At 36.3% G+C, this 27899-nt stretch overlaps 1 protein-coding gene across 1 annotated transcript; it reads left to right on the top strand.

Annotated features, from left to right (window-relative positions):
- On the top strand, nt 1–27886 carry tspearb (thrombospondin-type laminin G domain and EAR repeats b). Its single transcript, XM_051904627.1, has 13 exons — nt 1–141; nt 13877–14177; nt 16930–17150; nt 17271–17497; nt 17648–17738; nt 17834–17990; nt 19744–19875; nt 19980–20212; nt 22910–23099; nt 23638–23870; nt 24139–24317; nt 24416–24517; nt 26832–27886. The coding sequence occupies exons 2-13, from the start codon at nt 14096–14098 to the stop codon at nt 26983–26985; spliced, it is 2001 nt and encodes a 666-aa protein (XP_051760587.1). The 5' UTR covers nt 1–141; nt 13877–14095; the 3' UTR covers nt 26986–27886.
- Nucleotides 27887–27899: the final 13 nt, after the last annotated feature.

Genomic DNA, 27899 nt, shown 5'->3' with positions numbered 1-27899 from the left:
GATAATACCCACAATGGACTGCGAGAGTTGTGCAACGAATGAATTCCCGCGTCTGACCAGAAGATGGCGCCCGCAGCTGAATCATCCATCCATCTTTTTTACCAAACTGCTGGTCCAATGTGGCTACAGCTTAACATACAGGTATAAATTCCTTTTTAATTGATTATTCAATTGTTTAATTAAGGTTTATACATAGTTTCCATGGCAGAGAGATAAATCTTTTCATCTTACTACTGGAGCTGCCAATTTGCTAAGTTTCAACACAAACTATGCAGAAGCGGCAGCCCTTCCGACGCACTCAGTGTCCGCATTCACTAGGCTATATTAGTGGACTAATGTAGGGAATAGTAAATGAGGGTGTATGGGGCGATTTCGGACACAGCCCTGGTGTTTTTCAGAGTCAGTGCAGAAAGTCTCTTTAGTGTCCTAAGTTATTGGAACTGTGACCTTAATTGTGTACCGCCTGTAATATGTTAGTTTCTTAAATGACTGTTCCACTGGTGCATGTGCAATAATTGTTTATGGTTCATTGAACAAGCATGATAAACATTGTTTAAACCCTTTCAAATAGAGATTTGTAAAGCTTATTGGGATTTTACTAAAATGTCTTTAAAATACACTATCCTGAAAAATATTAGCTGAGTTTGTATAAGATTTGCATCTCTAGAAAGAAGTAGCCTACCAGTGTTGCAAAAGGCAACAAAAATAGCGTTAAATCTTTAAGATGCTCTGTTTGAGCTAAGTTCACTGCAGACATTTCTATGGAATATGAATAAAAATATTAAAAATAACATTTACATTGCTGCCTTGATAAAAAGAGTCAACTTCCACATGCCAGTGTACTTGGTTAGTGTAATTCTTGAATTCTTGTTATCCACCACAACACGTTAAAATGTTTTCAGCACTTTTGTTGTCATGTTTACATCTGTCTGATGTCTAACTCTAGTTCTCTCTTTGTGAAGTCTTCAGACTGTCCTTGAGAAAACTGCAGTGAGAAACTGCATAGAATTTTACTGTGAGGCTAAATGACAGTTTTGTATCAGTCTTATATGTGTAAACGTTTGACTAAGGAAATAACAGTCCAGAATAAATAGATCTAAAGAGATCTTTATTTCTTCATTATGCATCTCTAAAAGTCGGAGCCCAGAAGCATCATTATGAAACAAGTGAGATATAACTGGTGAGTTACAGACTGTCATTTTCAGCCCTCAAGGTGAAAGTGTTTACATTTCATGTATCAGATATAAATTTGTTTAAGCATTGACACATGACAGAGAAATAAGGAAGATTGATAACATTATTAAGGAAGTAAGATAAGAGGGATTATTTCCATCAGCATGTTTTTCTCCCCCGTTGTAAAAAACAGAATAGCAGCTTTGCATGGCCTGATTTTAGAGTTCAGCAATTAAATAATGTTATAATCACAAAAATAACATGGTTCAGCTGTGAACTAAAAAAGCAATATAAATATTTACATTTCAATTTGCACTCGTCTTCTTGGATGGCACTTTAATATCAAAGCTCCATTTGTTTATTGGTATCAGTGTGTTTACATTCAGTCTGTGTGGGGATTCAAACAGAGAAGCCCCACTGTGCTAATGAGTGAGTTCACAGTATGCTGCAAAATACCTCCCTCGTACACTCTAACACATTTTGCAACAGAGAGATCAGAGAGCAGGAGCAGAGAAGTGTGTTTATCCCAAGCGTTTAACTTGAAGCACTCAGTAATCCCCTCTAAAGGCAGATGAATTACCTCCTGACCTGCCCGTACATGTGGAGACTCAATGAGGGTACAAAGGGACATTTACCATCCCAAACATTCAGTGGGAATGTCGTGGTTTGGAAACATCACGCATCTCTTCTATTGAAAGATTTCACAAACATTGTAAAGCGAAGATTTTTCATAATACTCCCTTACTCAAAAATGTTCAACTTCATTGTCTCTCCACAATCCTATGTTGACATATTTTGCCTACATGATTGTTTCTCAATCCCACTCTTGATCCGCAACATGACGGCTAACGGTAATGGTGATGGATAAAATGACTCTACCCATTTGGGTTACATGGAAGTACACAAAGTTACTTTCATTCCTGCTCTGTTGTAGCAGTATGGCAGTGAAATCTCTCTGATATTACTATTTATTTATTTATTTATTTATTTTATTTTTAGCTAGCTGGAGACAAATTGTTTCATTCTTATTCCTTTTGCATTACAACCAAAATTAAAGTTGCTGTATTTTTCCTTCTTTGCCCTTAAAGGGATAATACACCCAAAACTGAAAATTCTCTCATCGTTTACTCACCATCATGCTATACATGACTTTCTTTTTCAGATAAACGCAAATGAAGATTTTTAGGGAAGTAATCAATCTGTGAGTCCATATAATGCAAGTGAATGGCTGCTGCTTGGTTGACGCTTGAAAAACCACAAACAGTGATCGTGGCGGCAATCCATACGACCCCAGTGGATGAATCAATGTCTTCTGAAGTGAAATAAGAGGTGTTTGAGAGACTGTCCTAGGCATGTTCACAAGTTTAGCTTGACATAAATGTATAAGTGCGTTGTGAATTTCGCATGAGAAGTAACGCAGAAGCACAGAGGACCTAGCGAGCGTCACAACGCACTTACGTCATATGTCACAATGTCCCTCTCATGAACACTCGTATGACAGTAGAAAGGAAGCAATGATTTATTAAGTTACATAGTTTAAAATATTAGTATTTTTCTTACACATATCATTTCAACGCTATCTCATGCTACATACAAACTTGTACAACCTCACTCATACCAATTCATATGATTTGTCTAAACCCCAGTGACTGCTAGGTTTAGGGGCGAGGTTAGGGGTAGGTAATTCGTACAAATTCATACAATTATGGCAAAAAATGTATGAATTCGTACGAGTGAGGTCGTACGAATTAAACACCTCATAAAATACGTACGAATTGCCGTGAGATCGGGTTGATCATTTCGCTTCAGAAGACATTGGTTCATCCATTGGGGTCGTATGGATTAACGTCACGATCGTATAAGCGTCAACCGAGCAGCACCCATTCAATGGCATTATATGGACTAACAGAGATGGATTATCTTCCTAAAACATTTTGTTTGTGTTTATCTGAAGAACGAAAGTCATATACGTGGTGGATAGCATGAGGGTAAATAAACGATGACAGAATTTTAATTTTTGGGTGAACTATCCCTTTAAAAGTCACAAGGTCAGTCACTATTGTCTCTGTTTCCTTGGATTTGAGATCAGAGTTCAAATCTGTTCACATATTCGGAGGTCTTTCAGTCTTCGTGTTGTCTGCTGGTTTCTGACAAAGACCATGTGATGAACTGCATTAGATAAAAGTTGTCTTCAATGGCAGCAGGTGAAGGGCTGCAAACCTCTTACAGCCCACATCAAGGCCTAATAGGATATTGACTCACATTAAAGGGCTGAAGAGCATGTTGGAAAATGCCACGGCATTCTTTATCCCTTCATCTGAATGATGGTGTTATTTGATATGTGCAGGTGTTTGTTACACTTTTAAAGATTAAAACTTTAATGATACATGCTGGTCTGGTGCAAAGCATCAGCTAGCGTAAACAGAATTCTTGCAATGGATTCAATTCGAATTCTCAAAGTCCAGGAAAGTTGCTTAAACTTTTCTCTATATTCACACATTATTGACTCACAGATGGATATGATTACAGGATTGTCACTGTCCGTGTGTGTGTTTGGGTCTCTGAAAGGTATGCCCCCACCAGCACCGTCCCCCAGAGTCTCTGGTGCTGCTGCTGTAAATTGGAGAGTAACCTCATGGTCTGATCTCACAGGGGAATGCTGTTCTGTGCGAGCTGATGAGCGGTTGGTTGGTCTGATTAAAGGCTCCCGCCGCTCTGATGTTTCTCACATGTCAGTAGACAACCATCAGTCTGGACACAGACATAAACACGCTGACCTTATTTCAGCTATTGTGTCATGCATTCAGCAAGCCATTTAAGACAAGTGTGAGAAAACAGCAGTGTATGTGGGTGTGTTTTGAGTCAGACTGAAACTAACTTGAATACCTGCATTTTTATTGAGTTTAAAAACTAATTCTGTTTTGAATATCTTTAAAACATTTTTTTGGATGAGGGGTGCAAACGGTGAGGCGATTACAGATCTGAAAAAATGCTTTAAGTGGGAATTTCTTGTGAAGGAATAAGCTTAAAGTAGGCCTACACATTTCAGTCATTTTTTATATGATTTAATGATTTAACAGTGCAGTCAGTAAAAGTATCACTGGCTCTTATTTGGTTCAGTGTGTATATATATATATATATATATAAACTAAGCAGAGACAGGTCTATGATTAAAAAAAATGTAATGAATTACAATTATGACAATTGTATACACTGTAAACCTGAATAAGTTGGGCTAACTCAAAACATTTGAGGTAATCAGTTACATCATTTTTTTTTTTGAGTTATGATGTTCCCAATTTTAAGTAAGCAAAACTATAAAGTTTTGAGTTTGTAATACTCATGCATGCTAACTGCTCCTAACTTGAAGTACTGAGTTAGCTAACATTTTGATAGCAATTACCATAAAATATTTAGTTAATTAACTTTTTTATTTTGAGTTCTTGCAAATCAAATGAGTTATTTTATTTACGATCACTGTAAACCCTACTTAGTTGTCAGAATGCAAAAGTTGAATGAGAATTTTTTTTAAGTTAAGAAACTCAAAGTTTAAGTAAGATTTTTATTTTGTACTCATACATTTTTATTGTTCTTAACTTGAAATATTTGAGTACACTAATTCATACATTTAACTTAAAATTATCAGGTTCTAAATGTAAATATTTTTCTAGCTATAACAAACTAATTCAGAAAATGCCAACCTGCTTGTCACCATGATGGTAACTCTCCAAAAACCCACATTAACAGAAACTATTATAAATTAGCATAACAAAACATTAATCACTACTAAATCTCCTTTACCATTAATCTTGCACAAAAACAACAACAACAAAAACATTGTATAATACTTAATTTAGCTTTTACTCGAGTGCCATGGGCAAAGCATGCTGGGAAATAGAAATCCCAGCCCAGTTTCAGTTAAACTTAAGTTAGTCTAAATGAAAATAAATGAGTTTATACAACTCAAAACAATGAAACAGTTCAGTTTACTTAAAATATATCAGTGCTGTGAACTCAAATGAAAAAGAAAGTTCTAAATACTAATAACAGTTAATTTACTGATTTGTTTAAATTGAGTTTGTCCTACTCAAACCAATTTCAAACCAAACCAAGTATTTTGAGTGTTAGGGTTTACAGTGTTATTTTGTTTAAGTAAATCACACAAAGATACATGTATCATTAAATAATATTTATAATAATATTACATATTAATAATGTTTTTATAAAGACATTACACTAAAGTTCACTCCCTTTTGTTGTCGGTAAGATGTTTTAATGTTTTTGAATTTCTTTTTTAAAGAAGTCTCCTATGCTCAGCAAGGCTGCATTTGTTTGTTTTAAACAGAGTAAAAACTGTAGCTTAATTTTTGAAATATTATTAAAATTTAAAATAACGGTTTTCAATTTTAATATTTAAAAAGTGACGTGAACGAGCCTTTTGCCTACTATTTTATGAGTAAAATAGTTATTGTAAAACCCCCCACTCTTCAAAATGCACAAATCATCTAAGTGACCGATTTTGCTTTCAAAATAAGGTAAGCAATTTGCATTTTGCCATCATTGGAGGATAATTAAAAGTACAGACACTACTAGCTTAACCAGTTACATTTTTAGTAGCGTGATGGTAGTTCAGCTATTTTCATAGCGGAGGACAACAAGGTTTTGGAATTCATTTATACCAACTTATTTCTATGTTAAATCGTCTGTAACCATATGGTGATACTTAAAGGCCCACTGAAGTGTCTTGGAGCACACATCATTTTTCACTGTGTTGACATAATTTCCAATGAAACAGGAAGACAGGGCAGGATACTAAAAGCTCCTCCCCTTTTTTCAAAATAGCCAATAGCGTTTCGCCTAGATAACAGCTCGGCCAGAGCTGTTGAGCTTGTAAAACCCAATTTTCCTCATAATCTCTAACCGTTTCTCCTCCATATTGCTTTAAAATATGGCATTGTTTGTAGAATTCAAATGTGTCCGAACATTTTTTGGTCTGTGCCGACTAGCGCGTATGATCCCCTATGTGCTCTCGTGTCTCTGGACCAGAGCAGACTGTGCTCACACTGTGGCGGTTCACGTGAAACTAACATGAAAACGGACTTCATTCGTGTCAATGGAAAGTATATTTACACTGTCTGAATCGTTCCTTATTCTCTATATAATGCACTATGTGCCATTCACCATAGAAACTAGTAAATGTTTGAACAAATGACCGATTTCATGCTTATATCTCCTAAATGCGAATTTTGTCATTGTTTTGGAACACACCAGCTTATTCATAACCTTAAGGCTAACATGTTCATACTAAAAGCTAAAATACTTTAAATTGATGGTTATAGGATGGTTCCTTACCGTTCTTAGAACCGGTCAGCACGACGGTGGAAAAGCATCTTTCTTCTGTGTCTACAGTCTCAGGCCTCATTCAGCATTATGCAACACTTCATTTTACACATTTATCATTCCAGCTATTATACCAGCCAATCATTTCCCCCATGCCCTTCATGTTCTGCCCAAAACACCTCAGGGCTTTGATAGAGCATCACAGAGCTGCTGGTGGTTATCTGCTACTGTAACTCTTTGGCTTCCCCACCATGTGCTGAGGGGCCCTTGAGATGTGAAGAGCCGTGGGATCAGGGAAACTGTGAGTCTGATAAAGTATTTCCTGAGTGGAGCACATTATCTGCCCTGCTGGCTTTGACACAGAGAGCTGGAGGAGTTATCAGATGGCCCCAGTCTGTGTCTCAGCCTCTAGATTAGGCAAGCTGGCAGAGCCTTGGCACTGGAGCGGCAGATAGCATCTATGGCATAGCTGCAGTATGGGTATGTAGAGGCTTTGAAATGTCCTGACGTAGGTTGGTGTCTGAATGGATTTTGATCTTTGACTTGCGTAGAGGTTAGTAGAGAAGATGGTTTGAGTTGATACTTCAGTTTCAGAGAATCCTGCAACAGTTTTGAGTAAATTTTTTTTTTTAGATAATTGAGTGCTGCAGTGATGACATATTTTTAGGCCAACCCGGAAGTTAGCGTCACCCTGGTTCCCTCAACAAAAATCCTTTTTGGATTATTGCAGAAAAATAAGCTCTGTTACTAACACTTTTTGATGCTTACACATTTTGTTCATCATTATAATCTTCACAAACGAACACAGTTTTTATGAATTTTGAAGCGTAAATACAATCGGCAGAAGTCAAAAGCTAAACGTAGGCTATAAATGAACTACACCACGGTTGTATGACTTCAAAATCACCACCACCAAGCTTCCAATAACTCTTTCAGTCTTTATTTAAAAACATTTAAAAATGTTTGACTTAGAGTAGTTTGCAAGAGTGCGATCATAAACACAACGAGGCCGTGAAAGCTGACTAGTGAGTAGAGTTTAACTACCTGTTTGGCTGATGACATTTAATGTCACTGACAACCTCTGTACTCCCATTTAGCCACTTGTTAGCAACAATCTTTTTCAAGACAAGTAAAAGCTTTAATTAAATCACAAGAGGGTATTACTGATGTTGTAGAGTAAAACATGAAAATATCTCAAGCTTGTGGTAACCACAGACCTTATTCAAACTTGGCACGTTGAGTTTGGTTACAAGGCACATGAGAACATTTTACATCACCCTTTTTAATACTGTATAGGGCTTTTGTATTGCTATTTGGCTCTTTGGAGATTAAAAGGCCCTTGATGTTACATTATCCACCTTTATTTTTCAGTGCCAAAGTAAGCTATTTTGTGTGAAGTTATCAGACTATTGATTCATTAGCCGCTGTAAGTAAATAACTAAGAGTTATAAAGTGCAGTAAATGGTAAAACTATTTGCGCTACAAACTAATGTGTGTATGTTTATGATATCAAATACCAGTTGAATGTTTTAGTTCAGTTAATAATTATAATAATGTACACAAAATAACTGGCTGACATCCGAATCCTTGCACATTCAAAGTTAAAAATGGCCAGGCCCGATCTTATGTTATAAAGTGGATAGGTTTTTCAGATCAGTGTATTAGTTTTAGGTTGTTTAAAGCACTAGCATATAGATGGTTTATTAAAGATGTAACTTGTAAAAGTTCTGTAAAACCCTGTTTGAACCTTTTTTTAAAGCTTCTTAGTTACCCATCTTTATCTCTCCTAAGGCTTTGGGCCATAGTGCTGATAGTTTGTGATTGTTCATGACTCTTTGGGTCAGATGACACTTAAGCTCAGAATAACAAAAGAACTGATCAAACAATGAAGTCACTGACAGAGATGTTGCATATCTGATACATTTTCCCTCTATCTGTATACTGGATACTATATGGGAATATGTGATAGACACAACTTGTGCCAAAACATACACTTTATTTTAGTTGAAGTGTTATACTAGAAGTGACTAAACCTTTGTAAAGTCTGTCATGTGTTCTCATTTTAACGAATAGTTAAATAACTATGCATATAATTGCAATGTCTAAAATGTATCTCTCACTGTAAAAAAATCCAATTTCTTTTTTGTCAGTTGTTGTGCCATTCTGTTCTAAAATTACTGGAAACCATGACTTTTTGGTGATTATTGCTTTATTAAACAACTATTAAATGTAGAAAAAATTGACATTAGAATGAGCAAAAAGCATAAAGTGCCCCTATTATGCTTTTTTTTTTTTTTTTTTTTGATATTACCTTTCATGTAGTGTGTAACATAGCTGTTTGTGAATGTAAAATGTCTGCCAAGTTTCAAAGATCAAAGTGCACAATAAATTGTCTCCCAAAAGTAAGATATGATTCTAAACTGCCTGAAATGAGTAGACAGTAATTCCAGTTTTACGTCCTGCACAAATCTATGTAGGTTTGTAACAATTTGCATAATACAGGCCTATGTTCTTCACTGGCTGCCTGCGAACAACATCTGTTTTGACCTGACCTCAACTATAGATTCCGCAGTTTTCCAGTTTAGGACTGGAAAAGTTTGGTTCATGTTGTCCATAATGTCATTACTGTTCATATCACTGTGGATACAAGTGCTGAGAAAGCCTCCAGAGCTGAAATTCAGATACGGTAAAAGGTATTTTGTTTCCAACACGAGCTGTAAGCAGTAGACCAATCACAACAGACTAGGCAATCTGACCAATCAGAGCAGAGTAGGCTCTCGGAAAGGAGGGGTTTAGAGAGACTGAATCCTTGATCGTACCGTTCTATCTATCTATCTATCTATCTATCTATCTATCTATCTATGTATCTAATGTGCCTTTATAAGATTATTTGGTAATGGTACTCCAAGGTAGGCCTGTCGCAATAATCAATATATCGGTTTATCGCGCAATATATGTACATGACCTCAATAATTTTTGGTGATGCAATATATCGCCCATTATGTTTACATGATAATGAATGTCACCAACAATTTGCCGATCATGCTTTCATCTGCAGTTCCTGCACTCTCGATTTCATAGCCGCAATCTACTGTTCCGGTGCAAATATAAATGTCACAGTGCAAAACAGTGCACACTAACAGCTAGTGTTAAGGCCGTTTCACAAGGGACACAGCAGTTGAGACTCGAGTGTAGAGTTCATTTTCACAGAGAATGAGTTTTTTGCATTCCACTGCAGTTTTTCAATTGTATTTTCTATGTTTGACCGTCGTGCTCGCATCTTTTGCAGCATCACGTGCTGCATCAATCATGTGGCGCTTAAGAAAAAAAAACACGCCTCTAGAAAAATAATTTTGGCAGCAGATATGGCCTTGAGGCATCTGTGCCTTTGTTCATACGGACATCTGACTGCTAAGTAGGGTTTGTGTTTTCATCAATAGAATAAAAATCTGTAAATGGAAAATCTCCATAGTGCCTTTTGTGCAGTTGCAGTTTTTTTTTTTACTTGTTACTTTGCTCTATTTTAGAAAATATTTACCATTTATTCAAGTTTTTTTATTTAGGATATTACATTTTTTGATCCTTCATTTCCATGATCTAAAGAATTAAATGGTTGTTGTCTTTTGAAAGTGTGTAGTGTGTACTTTCATTATGCTGTTATATTATGATTATATATTCAGTGGCATAAAATGGTCTTGAAATGACAATAATATTGTTTATCGCAATTATTTCTGGAACAATATATCGCGCAACAAAAAGTAGGTATTGTGACAGGCCTACTCCAAGGGACTTCAAAGAAAGAATATCATGCATGTCAATATAAATGTTTCTCTGCTGTCATTAGATCTGCTGTCTCATATTATGTACTTACCTAATAAGAGTATGACATCATCATGTAGTCATGGGGTCAGGCTCAGGTAGTTGCGTGTGGAGCTTCTGGCAGCCCTGGATTTTCTGAGGTCAGGTGGCCAGTTCAAGGGTTAATGAGTAGGTGAGATGCACTGGTTGAGGCAGAGAGCTGTGAGGGAGCCTGTCCCTCAGTAATGACTGGGGCTGCTTCCCTTCCTGATTACAGGCTTACTGCAAGTGTCAATGTAGCCGCCCAACTATTAGCTGCCCCTTTACAATGTATTAGAGTGAAATATCACAGCCAGCTGACCTCACACAGCCCTCAGGCTGAACAATAAATGCACTGTTTGCTTTTAATAGTTTTGTCGCTATGCAAAGAAAAATGTATGGTGGAGGATTGTGACTAACAGATAACAAAAAGATAATTTGCTAACGTTCCCACCAAGTTATAAAAATGTTATTTTTTTAATGTTCTCTGAATGTTTAAAACGTCCAGTTTTTAAAAAAAAAAAATGTTTTTATGTGAACATTCCATTTTATAATTTTGCAAGCATTTCAGAGAACATTCAAAACTAACATTTTTATAATTTGATGGGACCATTAGCAATAATAAAATATTCTTAGAACATATTTTTGTTAGCTGGGTCACAAGTCCTCCACTATATTTTTCTTCCCAGGATGATATAAAGAGACATTTACGTTTATTTTATTTTTTACAAGACAGTTTTGTGCACTTTTTTTATTTTTTATTTTGACAAACTGACACTGAATATATATATATATATATTTATAATATTTGTGTCAATGCCAAAAATGTTCACATCTTATGATACTTTTTTAATCAGGCAGGGGAATCTCATAGAGTTAAAATGTAACAGTTGTAGGGTATTTCACTCCAAAGGGACCTTCAATCTCAAAGGTTCACATACAAACAGTAGCTGTCATTTCTCACATGCACTGATTGGTTATTCACCTGCCCAAACATGCCAGGATTCTTCCTCAAGCTGATAATGAAACAAAAACAGAAACGTAAGAGCCACTACATCTATAGAAAATGAGAAATGAGCTTCAATACTGCTGCTTTTTAATAGTCTCTTATGTTTTTAGTCTCCTGTCAGGAAGTATTTAGGGTTTAACTGCTGTGACTGAACACTATTTGACATAAGTTTACATGGCAGAGTTGTATCCATTATGCTGGATTAAACAGAAATTATCTTTGGCATCGCTGCACAAAATCAGTGAGGAGTTTTGCAGCCAGCATCAACACAGAGAACAGATAAATGTCGACCCTGAAAGATCATTTTCCATCGTGTTGTAGTTTCTGTATTCTCCTTTAAACATTGTTTATCACGTCAATTTCTAACACAACAAAACGTTTCACCGTGTCTTCAATGTTTTGTTTTGTGTATTTTTTTTTTGTCATTCCAACCACAGGCTCTCCTCTTGTTTCCTTTAAGTGCAATCTATGTTTTTCGCACCTTCGGAATCCATGACAGATTTTCAGATAAGCCTAAGCAACTTTGATGAAGGAAATTGAAGACAAAATATGACACGGGTGAAAAGGACGGCGTGTGTTCTTGTTATTGCCGCAGTGCCTTGATGTACAATTTTTATTAAATATATGTGAGACTGAATTTTTTAATTTCTTAAGTTTTTAGTTAATTTCTTATTTCAGTTCTTCAGAAATTAGAATTTTGATGTGTTTTAAGTTTTTTTTCTCCATCATTTTTACCAGTATTTTTTCATCTCTTGTCTAAGTTTATGATCAATTTAAGTTTTGTTTTTGGACAATTTAAATGTATATAAATTTTATCTCTGGATTACTAGTTAAACTTTCAAATGAATCATAGATACTGTTGCTGGTAGCAACTATAAAGGACTTCATCATTGTTAGGCAATTGTAACACTCGTTAAAAATTGTTTGAATTAATTGAAAGGTTGAAATGCATGGTGATCATTATTTTATTAAATTCATTTAAGACTTAATTTGATAAATATACTCAGATGAGCATATTTTAGAAAAAAAAAAGGTTTAACACATTAAAATAATTAAAATATATGTCCCACTTAGGCTGCTTCTGAAATCGCATACTTCTCTACTATATAGTAGGCGAAAAACAGTATGTGACAAAAGAAGTGTCCGAATTCACAGTACTCATAAAATAGTAGGCAAAACGTACTTGGATGACCTACTACATCCGGCGAGATTCTGATGTGCACATACGATGGACAATTTACTATCCCATGAGGCCATGGGAGAGGATTTGTGAATGGCAGTGATGCTAGTAGGTCACATGATAGTGACAACGTGGCAAATGTAGTATGTCTGGATTACATTCATACTACACACATTCATACTATATAGAACATAGTGCTTGCAAAGTAAGTTATTCAAAATAAGTACCTGCTCAAGTGAGTTTGCGATTTAAGACGCAGCCATTAGCTTTTTAACACATTATTCCTGAAAAAATAATTAGCACCATATAATAGCAATAAATAAATACAAGTTCCAATGCAGTTGTGACATTCTAACTTCATGTATTACATTAAATATGATAAATTCTTTGTCAATGTCAGTGTTTTTATGATACTGCCGACATATAAATATGTCTATTAGAAGATAGCAGGAAGATTTATAGTAGTCTGAGAGTTATGAATGAAGGAAAATATAAAAAAATGTAATGTTTGAGTTATATTACAGTATTTATATATTATTTTACAGTTTTTGTTTTCTGATTTTCAAAATATATACTTCTTGCTTTAGGCAAAATTACACAACTTCACTTTTACTCACATATATAGTGCTATGAACATTATATGCAACAAATATCAGTGCTGCTAAACTGTATATCGGCACTATTGAACCATTAATCAACCATAACGAGGACCAGAACTGTTCTATATTATGTATTTGTTAAATTAGAAGAGTGTTAAAGGTATTTTCTTGTAAACATCTTGTTTCCACTCAGCCAGTCACATGGGGTGTTGTTCAAGACATGGGTTGATGGGTTGAGATGCAGGTGAGGAAACGATTGATTGAAGGAAGATTTCCTTGACAAAGAGTCCTCAGGGTATAGTGCTCATCACACCGATCGAAAAGAACGATGCTGTTTAGAACAAGAGCAACCTGACACACATGTACAACAGTGGGGAATTCCTCATGAACCTTTAAGACATGAGCCTCTCTCTCATGTGTGCTTCATTCGCCCCACCTTTCTCTCTCTTTAACGTCAACCCCTCCTTTCTACAGCTGACTTATTCTCATTTAAATGTCTGCGGGGTAAAACACCTCTCCCAGCTCATAACTCACAGGTGGAGTTTACACTCCCCTTCACAGCACACTGACATGTACAGCAAAGCAGATAAACCTCAGCCGGACACCATTTAAGGAGGAAGTTCTTCACTTATGGAGTTTTGATAGACTCTCAAGAGAAGTTTGGATTTTGATAATGCATTTTGTAAGAAAAGTGCATTGTATTTTATATTGTTTGATCATATGTTCATTGTAAAACAGGACATCAGAGGACCGCAGCATCTTCAAGAGGAAATAAGATGCCAGTTTAATTAGGAGTGACACCTCAGCTGTTCCCTGGACATCTTCTCATCCTCACATTGATCTGTTGTGTTTCAAGCTCTGTGAGCCATGTGGATGTAAGGATGGTCTCTGGGCTTTGAGAATGGGTTTGTTTCAGTCTGGCCGTGTGTGAATGGAGCTGAGCGAGTGGAGAGCCTGATGTCGGAGCTGCTGCTGCTGGCCTGTGCGCTCCTCTCCTGGATCATCACCTGCCAGTCTGGACCATGGAGACCATGCACAGGTCAGACCTGCTCACTCATTTAACTACAAACAGACATATTTTGGCAGCATTTTATGGAAGGATAATCAATGGGAACCATTTAAAATGATCAGATTTTATTTGAAAAAAAGTCCAGTCTCTGTCACAACATGTTCCAGTTGTTAAATACACTATTTGAGTCATGTTTTACTTTGTAATTATTGCAGATTTTCTACTGAACTGCCATTGGATTATGGGCTTTACATTCAGTAAACCATTTCGGAAAACTAATTAAAGGCAGATGTTCATGATCATTCAGAAGAATGAATAATGTCAATCAATTCTAATTGTCACATTACTAAATTGTCAGTAGTCAGCCTGTTTTTGGTTTATTTACTTGGTCAGGATAAGCCACTCTGAATATCTTGGTTTCCAGGGGATATATGTGTATAAGAAGACACAGATTAGATGTGGTTGCCAAGTGCTGATGTAAACCACTCTGTGAAAACCTCTGGTGTTGCACAGTGGTTTCATCTGAAAGACGTCATGCACCGTAGAATGACAATTAGGGAGCATTTCTAAACCATGTATATCTGCTTACTGTTTGTAGCAACTGTTGCTTGACTTAAATGTCTTTAGCTGTTAGTGACACTCTGTGAAAATGGGACATTTTACTACCATTCATCACTGTCTTGCTTTTATTTAAATAAACTCTTTGAAAACATGATATGGTCCCATGACAGAGCAAACACAAAATGGCCAGAAAACCTGATACATTTTATATTATACTGGATAGAATCCAAAAAGCTGTGATAAAACATCAAATCAGAAGTTTATTGCATTTAAAATCCTAAAGGGCCTTAACTGGAATAGATTTAGTATCCCCTCTGGGCAAACTAAATCTGCTAACATGTAGATGCAGATCTATTAACAAGATTGGCAAAAATCTTTAGTTAGCTTTTAAATAGAATAATGATATTATTTTTTATTCCTCAGAATACACTGAAGAATAATAAATGGCACAGTTTTTGACAGTTTTTCACACAAGCATTGCTGATTTGGTTAGTAATCAGACCTAAAAAAATCTGACTTATGCTGCAAAAATGTTCATAAAAATTCTTCAAGTGAAACATCTTGCGGAATTTTAATTAATATAGAAATAAGAGTTATGAGAGTCATATAGCTAATGTTTTCTTACGAAGCATTACTGAATACTGAAGTGAATCTCGTGTGTACCAGAACACTGAAAACACTGAGCTGTATATGTGAATGTGAGATATTTTGAAAAGGACTGTTTGCTTTCCAAAATGTGTCTTTTGCTTTGCTGTCTTTGAAATATGATCCATAAAGTGTTCTTCACTCTAACCATTTCTCTCTTTGATTTACTGAAGTGGATCAAAACAAAACAAGAGCACTTGCCCTTTGAATGTTTCATTTATATATATTCATTGTGGCATCAAGTGGCATTTATTTGATCAAAATTACAGTAAAATAGTAATATTGTGAAATATTAAAAAGGTTTTCTATTTGAAAATATTTTAAAATCTAATTTATTCCTGTAATGGCAAAGCTGAATTTTCAGCATCATTACTGCAGTCTTCAGTGTCACATGATCCTTCAGAAATCATTCTAATATGCTGATTTGGTGCTCTAGAAACATTTCTTATTATTATCAATGCTGAAAACAGTTGTGCTGCTTAAAGGGTTAGTTTACCCAAAAATGAAAATTCTGTCATTAATTACTCACCCTCATGCCGTTCCACACCCGTAAGACCTTCGTTCATCTTCGGAACGCAATTTAAGATATTTTTGTTGAAATCCGATGGCTCAGTGAGGCCTCCATAGCCAGCAATGACATTTCCTCTCTCAAGATCCATTAATGTACTAAAAACATATTTAAATCAGTTCATGTGAGTTCAGTGGTTCAATGTTAGTTTTATAAAGCAACGAGAATATTTTTGGTGCGCCAAAAAAACAAAATAACGACTTATATAGTGATGGCCGATTTCAAAATACTGCTTCAGGAAACTTCGGAGCGTTATGAATCAGCGTGTCGAATCAGCGGTTCGGAGCGCCAAAGTCACGTGATTTTAGCAGTTTGGCGGTTTGACACGCGATCCGAATCATGATTCGACACGCTGATTCATAACACTCCGAAGCTTCATGAAGCAGTGTTTTGAAATCGTATCGTTTTGAAATCAACAATAAAAGTGTTGGTAACACTTTATTTTGATGGTCCCCATTAGACATTCTGTTGATTATAAGTAACTACATGTCAACTAACTCTTAGTATTAGTAGACTGTCTGCTTAATATCGGCAAACACTTTATTTTGAGACTCTCCAACAGACATTCTATAATTACTGTCTATAATTTTGCAAGTCCATGTCAACTTATTCTACTAACCATAATCCTACATCTAACAGTCTACTAATACTCATCTAACACTCTAATGAGAGTTAGTTGACATGTAAGTGCAACATTTAGTATATCAACAGAATATCTAAAGGGGACCATCAAAATAAAGTGTAACCAAAGTATAGTTAAAAAAAAAATAGTAACCCCAAACTTTTGAATGGTATGTGGGTTACTTTAATTTAGCTTTTATGTGGCTCTTTGATTGAGTGGTTTCATATATGGAATATTCATTTATCTTAAAATTTAGTATAGTGATCTAAATTGCCTCAAAATTGTATAGTTGTCTGTATACCCATTTATTTATTAATTTACATATAAAGCAAACAGTATAAAACATACAGATGTTTATGATGAACTGATGTGAATTTCTTTTACAGATCTGTTACCATTGGACTTCCTGTCTCGGGTGATTCCTGGGACCGGCAGGGCGCAAGATGGGATCCATATGGTCCAGTCCAGAGGTTCTCGTGGATTCCAATTTTCCGGATCTCCACAGCTGTTCAGTTTCCCTGCATCTCAGCTCTTCATTAACTGTAACTTCTTTCCTGCTGAGTTCTCCATCGTTGTCACACTGAAAATCCCACAAATGACTCCTGAGGTAAGAACAAAAAAAGATTTAGTTGGAAAACATCAAAGATTCTTCAGAAGCCTTTTCCTCAGAATATGCTTTAACTTTCTGAATAGTGATAGCGATCACTGTTTACTCTTTGATGTATAGAAGAGTGAATACATCTTCACACTATTGGAGGGAGATTCAGATGAACTACTCCTCGGCCTGCGACTGTCCCAAAACAAGCTCCACTTCCTGCAGAAGGACCATGGTCACAGGAAACGCATCACTTTTAAGGCAGTAGGACTGGATGATAACCGTTGGCACACTGTGGTTTTGGCAGTGACGGGACACTACACAATTCTCACTGTAGACTGTGGCAGACCCCTCGAGCTGTAAGACTCTCTTTGGGAATACTGTAGATGTCAGGTTGTATAATTTTAAATGATATATGATCCAAAATGGCAATGATATTTATGTTTATGTGTGTAAATATATCATTTAGTTGCATAAACTTATAAATTATTCTGGTTTGTCTCAAACAGAGTGCTTGAAAGCCCCTTCCCTGATGATATTGATACAACTGGTTCCACATTCTTCATTGCTAGCAGAAGGAGATGGAATGGCTTATTTTCTGTACATATCTTAATTCAAGGCTTTTATTACTTTATTAAGATTTACATTGTACTTAGAAGTATAAATGTAATGGTTCATTCCACTGTTTTTTGCAGGGTCTGATTCGGCAGCTAGTTCTGTTACCTGGTTCAGATGCTACCTCACGAATATGTCCCTCATCTGAGCCCCGGCTGTCTGCACTCTCTGTTCCTCAGGCTCTCTTACACCTGCCAATCAAACCATCATCCACTGACCTTCCCCTTCACCCTTATGGTGAGTCTGCTTAAACATCATCGGCTGCATGTCAGTATATAGGACACTATCATATCATGATACCACAATGCCATGTATGTTTTGCATTTGCTTGTTAGTAGTAGCATCTCCCTAAATTCATCCACAAGTCTTTGCTCAGTAACTTAAATCAGTAAACTAAATGTAAGATAATCTTGAAAAGGTGCAGGTGATGTAGTTGGTTTATAATGTCCACCATATATATCTTAAAGTGTTAGTTCACCCAAAAATGAAATTTCTGTTACTCACCCTCATGTCGTTCCACACCCATAAGACCTTCGTTCATCTTCAAAACACAAATTAAGATATTTTTAAATGAAATCCAAGAGGTTTCTGAACCACACATAGGCAGCAACGTCATTGCACCTTTTGACGTCCAGAAAGGTAGTAAAGATATCGTTAAAATAGTCAACGTGACTGCAGTGGTTCAACCTTAATGTTACGACGAGAATACTTTTGAAAAAACAAAACAAAAATAACTTTATTCAACAATTTTTTTCTCTCCCCTGTCAGTCTCTGTAAACACGTAAACACGGAAGCACTGCACTGTGTTCACTACGTCAGCTGCATAGGAGACTGACAGGGGAGAGAAGAAATTGTTGAATAAAATTGTTTTTTTGCGCACAAAAAGTATTCTTGTCCTTTCATAACACTAAGGTTGAACCACTGTAGTCACATGGACTATTTTAACGATGACTTTAATACTTTTCTGGACCTCAAAATGTGCAATGATGTTGCTGCCTATGTGTGATTCAGAAACTCTCGGATTTCATCAAAAATATCTTTATTTGTGTTTCGAAGATAAACTAAGGTCTTACGGGTGTGGGACGACATGAAGGTGAGTAATTAATGACAGAAATTTCAATTTTGGGTGAACTAACCCTTTAAGTCCTACAGGAATGCTGTGTGTTTTAGCTGTAAACACAGGTCTGTGATTGTATGGGGATGTGAGTAACTCTATCTCACAGGTCTGTTACTGATCCGCTGACATTGACTGACAGCCTTGTGCTTTGAGTTTCTCTCTGGCTCAGAAGAAGTGCTGGTGTTTGAAAGCAGGGTGCAGTTGTGCAGAGATCACTGTTATGGTGCATACTGTGGGCCTGTTGAGAGACATGACACAGGGCAGTGAGAGGCCATGTTTGCTTTCTTTCCCCTTATGTAATGTAGTCTACAGATTTAGGCTGGAATATGCTGTTAAGGCTTTCTGTTGTTTACTATCTATCTATCTGTCCGTCTGTCCATCCGAGAAACAAGAAACCAGCAAACACAAGGAACACAGAGAACCAAGGAACATAGGGAACAGCCATCTGCAACAAAAAGGGACTGACAAAGATCAAGGGAAACACAAGGGCTATACACATCAGGGGATAATAAGCTAACAAATCACAATCAGACTAATCTACAGGGAAGACTACAAAGGATTACAAACATGGCACTAGAAACAGGAAGCACAACAAAAGTCCTGACAAGACACAGAACATACAGTATAACAACATTAGATACTATTTAATGGATACTAAAAGCATAATGTATATATTTTTTCTTTTGATTACAGGTTTATTGCAAGCATATGATATAAAACTAAAAGGATAGGCTAATTCTTCTAAAAACTGCATGCAATAAATAGTGAAAACTACCGTCCATCTGTGAAAGGTGTTAATATATTTGTCATCAACATTATTTATTCAGATGATATAATTTCCTTAAACTGAACATCTCTGTTTATTTTGCACAGAGGCAGAGGTTCGAGTGACTGCGGGTGCGAGTCCTCCCTGTGGACACTCTGAGGAGGGACAGCTGTGGTTCAACACACTGAAGAAAGGATTGTTTCTCTGTGATGGTATTATGTGGCTCACTATGCTGCAAGGTGATTTTGTAACAGTAATTTGCAACTGCAATTTGTAGCAGTACAGCTGCTATTTATAGTTTGAAATAGGTATGGTATCTGATTATTACATTGCATCTCTGCAGTGAAAGAGAAGCTGGATTACGTGGAGGCTCACCAGGATTTATTCACCAGTTCTGAGACATTTGACATCGAAGTTTTCCACATCCCTTCTGTAGGGCTTTTCATTGCGACCGCCAACCGTGATTCCAACCTCGGTTCAGGAATATACAAATGGACAGATGGGAGGTTTGAACGATATCAAAACATCAGCACCTACGATGCACAAGCATGGCAATACTTCACAGTGGGCAAAAAGGTGTGTGTGGACTTCATGCTACTGCTACCAACAGAATGTGATCCAGTACAAAAATATGTTCTAAGAACGTTTAGTTAACATTCCAATTAAGTTATGAAAACAAAGTGTCCAGTGTTTCAAAAAAATTTTTGGTTATGCAAACGTTAAGGGAACATTCCATTTTATCCTTCTTCAAACATTATGGGAAAGTAACTTTTGAATGTTCTCTGAAGATTCTGAAACAAGTATAGAAATATTTAAAAAATGTTAGACGAACGTCCAACTAAAGCATTTCAGAAAAAAAAAAAACTGTTCCATGAATAAATAATGTTTTTATGTTAACCGTTTTTAGGACATTATTAAAAACCAGATAACTTTGGGTTGAACATTACTGGAAGAACTGAACGTTATGGTGCATTCAAGTCATGTCGGAAAGATCGTATTTACGAGTTGAACGAACATGAACACAATGTAAATATGAGTGGGAAGCTCTGGATTTTCTTTAAGCCCCGATCTTTACGAGTTAGGGGCGTGTCAGTGAGAAACATGGCAGAAAATCACAATACTTAAAGGTATTTAGCAATGACATTGTCAGGCAAAATAAGCTAACTGACCGCACAAAATATGATAGCATTGTAATATAACAATATAATATGTATACATATTATAATGATATAACGTTATAACGATAAAGTTTACAGTGGTTTCATAAAATAATTAAAAACAACAAAGCAAAACACACCTGATGCACATTCTTTGTTCTTCATTTTCTAGAAATAGAGTTAAAAACCTTGCTATTTTTTTGTGTAAGAGAAGGTACACGCCATCTTGTTTCGACGAAAGTGACTTAAACGCGCCTGACGTCATAAACACGACTTCTCACCTCATAAATATGAACTTCCCAGGAGGACTTGAGCGCACCGTTAGCCAAATTTCTGAGAAAGTTTCATGTTAGCTGGGATATTGCTTTTATACAACAGTCCAATAAACAGATATTGAGTAACTTACATGTTTGAAAAAAATATTGCTGGACCAGTTACTCCGCCAACAAAAATAGTTTCAAACACAGCACACAGTCACGGCACAATCAACCTTCCCCAAGCAACATAGTAGTGGCATTCTGGGTGAATCAGTCCCTGTGTCCGAAATCGCCCCCTATTCCCTTAAATAGGGCACTATTTGAGGGAACAGCCATTTTTTAGTGGTGTCCACATTATCGAGTTCACTCGTTCAATCCCACAATGCACAGCAATAAGGAGTGTACAACTGATGTACGCTCAATGGCTAGAGAATACCCACAATTCACTGTCAGAGTTGCGTGCCGAATGAATTCCCGCGTCTTGCTAGAAAATGGTGCCCACAGCTGAATCATCCGTCCATTCATTCATTTTACAAACCGTTCATCCGCGGCGTACAGCGTGATGTAATACAGGTATAAATTCATTTTTAATTGATTATTAAATTGTTTATCTAAGGTTTATACATCATTTCCATGACAAAATTTAAGATAAATCCTTTCATCTTACTCCTGGAACTGCCAGTTTGCTAAGTTTAAAATGATTATTAAAAAAAGCAAGCACAAACTACGTGAAAGCGGCAGCCCTTCCAGTGCCTTCCGTGCACCCAGTGTCCGAATTCACTCGTTTTCAGTCACTCCTTCAAGTGAACTGTATTAGTGAACTAATGTAGGGAATAGTGAATAAGGGTATAGGGGGCGATTTCGGATTCAGCCAGTGTTTTTACGCAAGTTGGCTGAGTGAATGATTCAATGACTTACTCATGAAAGCCTGAATGAATCATTGTGTTTGAACTGGTTTAGCAAATGATTCGCTCACAAAAACAAAAAAATCAATGAAAAATCCCAAACACTAATACACAGATTGACAGTATATCTGAAACAAACATAGACAAGTGTAATGATACAAACAGTTAGTGCTGTTGGACTGATATATCAAAGCTAAGCCAATTAAATTTGAGGACTGGAACTAACTGTAGTATAAATGAAAACCTGTGATAGTGATGGAGCTGCAAAGTGGAACAGCTGCTAGCACTATCAGAAGATGGTGCGGTGTACAGAACGTCTGTTTGCTCTGAGTGGGGCGCATCTCCAGCTGTTCTTTACACATTAGAGTGATTTTGATGTGGTTTTGCAGTGGGAGAAGGGGTGGAGACCTGGCTCTCAAGTTTTAATGTTGTAAATCACATGTGCATAATAACAGAAATTAATTTTGTCTGATGCTGTATCCAAAATTTACAGCAGACACCTCCTGCTTCCCTTAACCGTAACTTACTGCATAATTACAGTCAAAAGTTGGAAAAGCCATATGGGACTCTGTTAATACCTGCAGTGCAATTATCCATATGTTTTTCTTCTTAGAAGTCTTAGATAAAATTATGATTCATGGTAAATTTAAAGTGAAATAGAGGGAGGAAGCCTTTGTAATTGCATCAGTGACCAGTTATTAAAAGATAAATCAATGCACCATTAAACTGAAGTTTTGAGGTAGAGGCAATTAATTAAAATACTCCCATCAGCACAGCTCTTTTCCTCTGGCTTTGAAATCCAGCCGGGATAATTAAAAGCCTGTGAAGATGCAGAAAGTACTGAAAATTATGACGTGCAAAACTCATTACAATTTAATTTTGTTTTTCATCACAGCACCCTTTAATTCACTGAAGCTACAGACATGATTTCTTACCACCATTTTCCTGTAACAGAAGTTCCTGGTTGTTGCTAACTGCAGAAGTAAGGATGCAGGGGACCAGGAGCAGTCGGTCATATATAAATGGAGCTCAAGGAAGCTGAAGTTCATTCACTATCAGACTCTGAACACATACAGCGCTCGTGACTGGGAGGCTTTCAACATTCAAGACGAAACTTTCCTCGCCGTGGCCAATCATAGGCAAGGTAATGTTTATCAGAACAGCTCAATGCATGTCTGTCATCTCATGTGGCACTGTTGTTGTTCTTTTAAATTGTGGAACTCCACAGGTTTTGTGTGCTGAACAATAACAGGAGGAAGTTCATTTATACGATTTCTAAAAGAAGATTAAAATTGAATTCCTTACAAATCTCATACAAATCTACGGTCTTTGAGGCACACAATCTGAACAAAAGACCACCAAGGAAATCTTTTAAGGCTAAAAGGTCTCCTTGTTTATATGGTTCACTTTGATTCTGCATTTGATTTCTATTCGCTTACGAGAGCACACTGTGCTCATCCGTTCGTGTGAAGTCCTTACGTGTGCCTCTGGCATTGATCAAAGCGGAAACGCAAGCATAAAAGACGCCTTTCATAGCACTTCATAACCATACAGGCCCCATCTATACACCTGCATTTGTTGGAATACATCCAAACTGAGCCATGTCAGTCCATGTGGCTTTCTGTGTTACAATGGTCTATATGACTGAAGAATTGTTTTATATGTTTATTTTTCATCCAAAGGGGAGAGAAACCATAATATTGACAGTGTAATCTACAAGTGGAACCCAGTTACCCAGTTTTTTGAGGTCAATCAGACAATCCCGACCACTGGTGCTTATGATTGGGAGTTTTTCACCATCGGCCCATATTTCTTCCTCGTAGTCGCAAATACTTTCAATGGAAGATCAACCATCATTGATTCTACAATCTATATCTGGCTGGGAGGGATGTTTCAGCCTTATCAGTCCATTACAGTGAGTGAAACTATGTTATTATATTTTATCTCATCATGATCATGATCAGAATGAAAACACTATGGGCACAATAATAATTCACAAATGTTATATTACTGTTTTTACTAAATTTTTGATCAAATAAGTGAGATTAAAAAAAAAAAACAACCTTACTGTCCCCAAACTTTTGAATGATAGTATATATAATGTTTCTGTGTGTGGGACATGATTAACATGGCTACAAAGAATACTGTGGTTTCCCATTTGAGTCTCTCACTGGCACTTTCAGACATTTGGAGCGATAGACTGGGAGATGTTCCAGATTGAAAACAGGGTGTTCCTGGCTGTGGCCAACAGCCAGATGCTAACGGAGGAGGGCAAGATTCTGTACTCCATCAACTCCACCATCTATGAGCTCAGCATGACATCTCAGACATTCATCAAGTTTCAGGATATTGAAACGAACAGGTGAATTGTGAACTGGTCTTCATAAGAAAACAACAATCCTTTACTTTCTAGCTGTCACATTTTTATTTAAGGGACACTTTGTTGTCTGGATCTTTCAGTGCTTTGGACTGGGAGTATTTTACTGTGGGAGATGACAAGTTCCTGGTGGTCGCCAACTCCTATGATGGATCTTCATACTCTCTAAATAGTGTTATATACAGGTACAACTCTCAACCAGTATACATTTAAAATAACTGTGTCCATTTACACCAAATTGTTGGCAAAGGCTATTTACACTAATGCCGCCCACCATTGTCAGATTGAGCCTGTCAAAATTGCAAAAGAGATCCCGCTGATAACAGGAGAAGTGATGTAGAGAGTAAGACCGGTGGCGTTAGCTTTTGATGTGACCGACCCAAGAAACTCATTCTTCTCTCTTTTCTCACCGCATATCAGCTTGGAGAGGTGTTTATTTTAAATAAAAATGAAGAAATATTCGTAAAGTGGGAATTAAGTGCCTAACAGGAATTTAAATGTGGGAATAAAGTGTTTATCAGTAAGGGTTAGGGGTAGGGCTTTAGGGACAAAGACAAGTTAAGTCCCAATAAGGCAGCATCCATTTATGATTTTAATAAATATAATCATATACACTGAATGTATTGTTATTATTGCATACTGTTTATAATATACTACAATATACTGAGGTGTAAATAGTGTCTGCCACTATTTGCGCTTAGTATACATAGCAGCATCTAACAACTATTTACACTTAGTGCAAAGTAAATACTTTCTGTTGCTGTTGCACTTAGTGCAAACCGCTGCCTTAAAATATAGGGAAGAGATCAAATGAAGCTGAGAAAGTGACAACTTTCAAATAATTTTCACTTCCATTCACCCATGGAACACAAAAGGAGATCATCGGTATTTTCAACTGTGGTTCTGCAGACCCCATTAAGATGCCAGGAGTCATAGACATTTCTTAAAAGACATTAAAATATTTAATAAATTTCAAAATATCATTCTAAAAGTGTTTAAAGGATTAGTTCACTTTCGAATTAAAAATCCAAGATCCAAGATGTTCATGTCTTTCTTTCTTCAGTCGAAAAGAAATTAAAGTTTTTGAGGAAAACATTCCAGCATTTTTCTCCATATAGTAGACTTCAACAGTTACCAACAGGTTGAAGGCCCAAGTTGCAGTTTCAGTGCAGCTTCAAAGGGCTCTACACGATCCAAGCTGAGGAATATGGGTCTTATCTAGCAAAACAATCAGTCAATTTCTAAAAAAAAAAAAATATATATATATACTTTTCAACAACAAATGCTCATCTTGCACTAGCTCTGCGATGCGCCACACATTACATAATCATGTTGGAAAGGTCACGGGTGATGTATGCGGATGTACCGAGCAAGTGTTTACAAAGCGAACATGCAAAGACTAAGTCAAACGCCCTTTACAAAAAAAAAAGGTAAAACAACAATGTCGGACGATTTTGAAGTTGGAGGAGAAAATGAGATGGAGTTTTTCGCCCTACCGCAGTACTTCTGTATACGTCACACGTGACCTTTCCAACGTGATTACGGTATGCGCATCGCAGAGCTAGTGCAAGATGAGCATTTGTGGTTAAAAAGTATATACTTTTTTTTTTTTTTTTAAGAAAATGACCGATTGTTTTGCTAGACAAGACCCTTATTTCTCGTCTGGTATCATTTAAAACCCTTTGAAGCTGCACTGAAACTGCAATTTGGACCTTCAACCCGTTGTACCCCACTGAAGTCTACTATATGGAGAACAATCCTGGAATTTTTTCCTCAAAAACCTTAATTTCTTTTCAACTGAAGAAAGAAAGACATGAACATCTTGGATGACATGAGGGTGAGTAAATTATCAGGAAATTTTAATTCTGAAGTGAACGAATCCTTTAATTTGTTCTACAGCTTTATTTTAAAAAAGTGTTAAAAGAAACAACCTCTTATATCATCTTTGGTTGATTTGGATGATTCTACAGAGAATATAACCGATATAAATTACATAGTTAAAGATTCTGTATGGTACCACTAGTGGGCCTGAAATTACACACTGTAGCTTTAAAGTCGACATGAAACGGAAGTTGCGATAGTCTTTTCTTTCCTATTGTGGCACATATCAAAGTGAAATGGCTCCTTGAACAAAAAAAATATATATATATACAAAAAATGTAGGGCGGGACTTGATTTTGTCCATTGGGAATTAATTGGATGGTTGTGGTTTGCTATTGCTATGATGTCATGTGAGTGACAGGTTGTCCCTCATGCCAGTAAACAAATCAGAGAGAAGAGATGTTGCTGCAAGAGGGAACGGGGAGTTATTTTGATTAAAGATTATGAGTAGGCATAAATTTAAAAAAAATGAGCAGGATAATTTATAATAAATACTGCAATATTCCCCAAAAAAAAAAGAAGAAGAAGAAAAAAGAATTGTCAGAGTAAATTGATGATCTGACAATACAATGCTTTCTTAAAAAAAGATTTTAATAACTTCATAAACGTGTTTTGCAGGTGGCAGGGATATGAGGGCTTTGTCCCTGTGCACAGACTGAACACCAATGGCTGCAGAGACTGGGAATTTTTTAACACAACCGATGGCTCCTACCTCATCTACTCCAGTGCTAGAGCTGCTCTCTCTAAAGTCCTTAAAATAAGGACCATCTAGTGGCACTGGACATATGGACTGTACATGGGACAGATCTGTTGGGAGAGAGACTAGTTGACTGAAACAATGACTCAAAGCATTAACTGGAAAACAAATAAACCCCTAAATGAGATGTTCTTCAATATAAATGTTATACAAAACTTAAACCATATCCATTCTTATATCATATGATGAGACACTTTAACACATGCACTTAATGACATGCCTTGAAAGCAGCTGAAGGATGAATCTCCACACTAACATTCAAAACCTTCCACTGACCTCCTGAACGACAACAGCACAATAACATTTTTCAGAAGACACATACCTGCACTTACTTGCACACAAATCATCAATATGCTTTATTGATTAAAATGTCATTATGTCCTGTGGTTATGCATCATTACTCTGCACATGAAGGCAGCTAACTAGTCTACGACTGCAATTTATGAACGACTGGAAAAATAGCAAAGACACTGTATTTAACTTGTATTTTACTGTACTGTTTGTAAGCTACTGATTTACATTGTTTTATTAGAAGGCCTTTAAATTAAACTGAAGTATGTTCAAGTATATGCGATTAATAAATAAAATCTTCATAATATTTATAATAAATGAATAATAATGAAAAATGACAATGAGGATTTTAAAAATACACAGAATCTTTTTTCTTTTTATATTACATCTATAACTTATTTTAGAACTTAACTGTGTTTTTTGTCATATTATGAACAATGTTTTATCTTTTTTTCGTTTTTTGTTTTGATTCTCTGTCATAATTATAAACCAGCTGTGCCATAAAAGCTATTAGTGACTAGTGATTAGTCATTCACTGTTGTTCCAGCACAGCATCATTTTGGTTAAATTAAACATTTTTCCATTTTAATTTTAGTAAGTTTATTCACCTTTTGAGTTTGTTATAAAATGCAGGCCAT

This window comes from Ctenopharyngodon idella, chromosome 9 (assembly GCF_019924925.1).
Source record: "Ctenopharyngodon idella isolate HZGC_01 chromosome 9, HZGC01, whole genome shotgun sequence".
In the NCBI taxonomy this organism is placed as follows: Eukaryota; Metazoa; Chordata; class Actinopteri; order Cypriniformes; family Xenocyprididae; genus Ctenopharyngodon; species Ctenopharyngodon idella.
The sequence above is the reverse complement of the archived record's forward strand: the minus strand, read 5'-3'. Positions and strand labels throughout refer to the sequence as shown.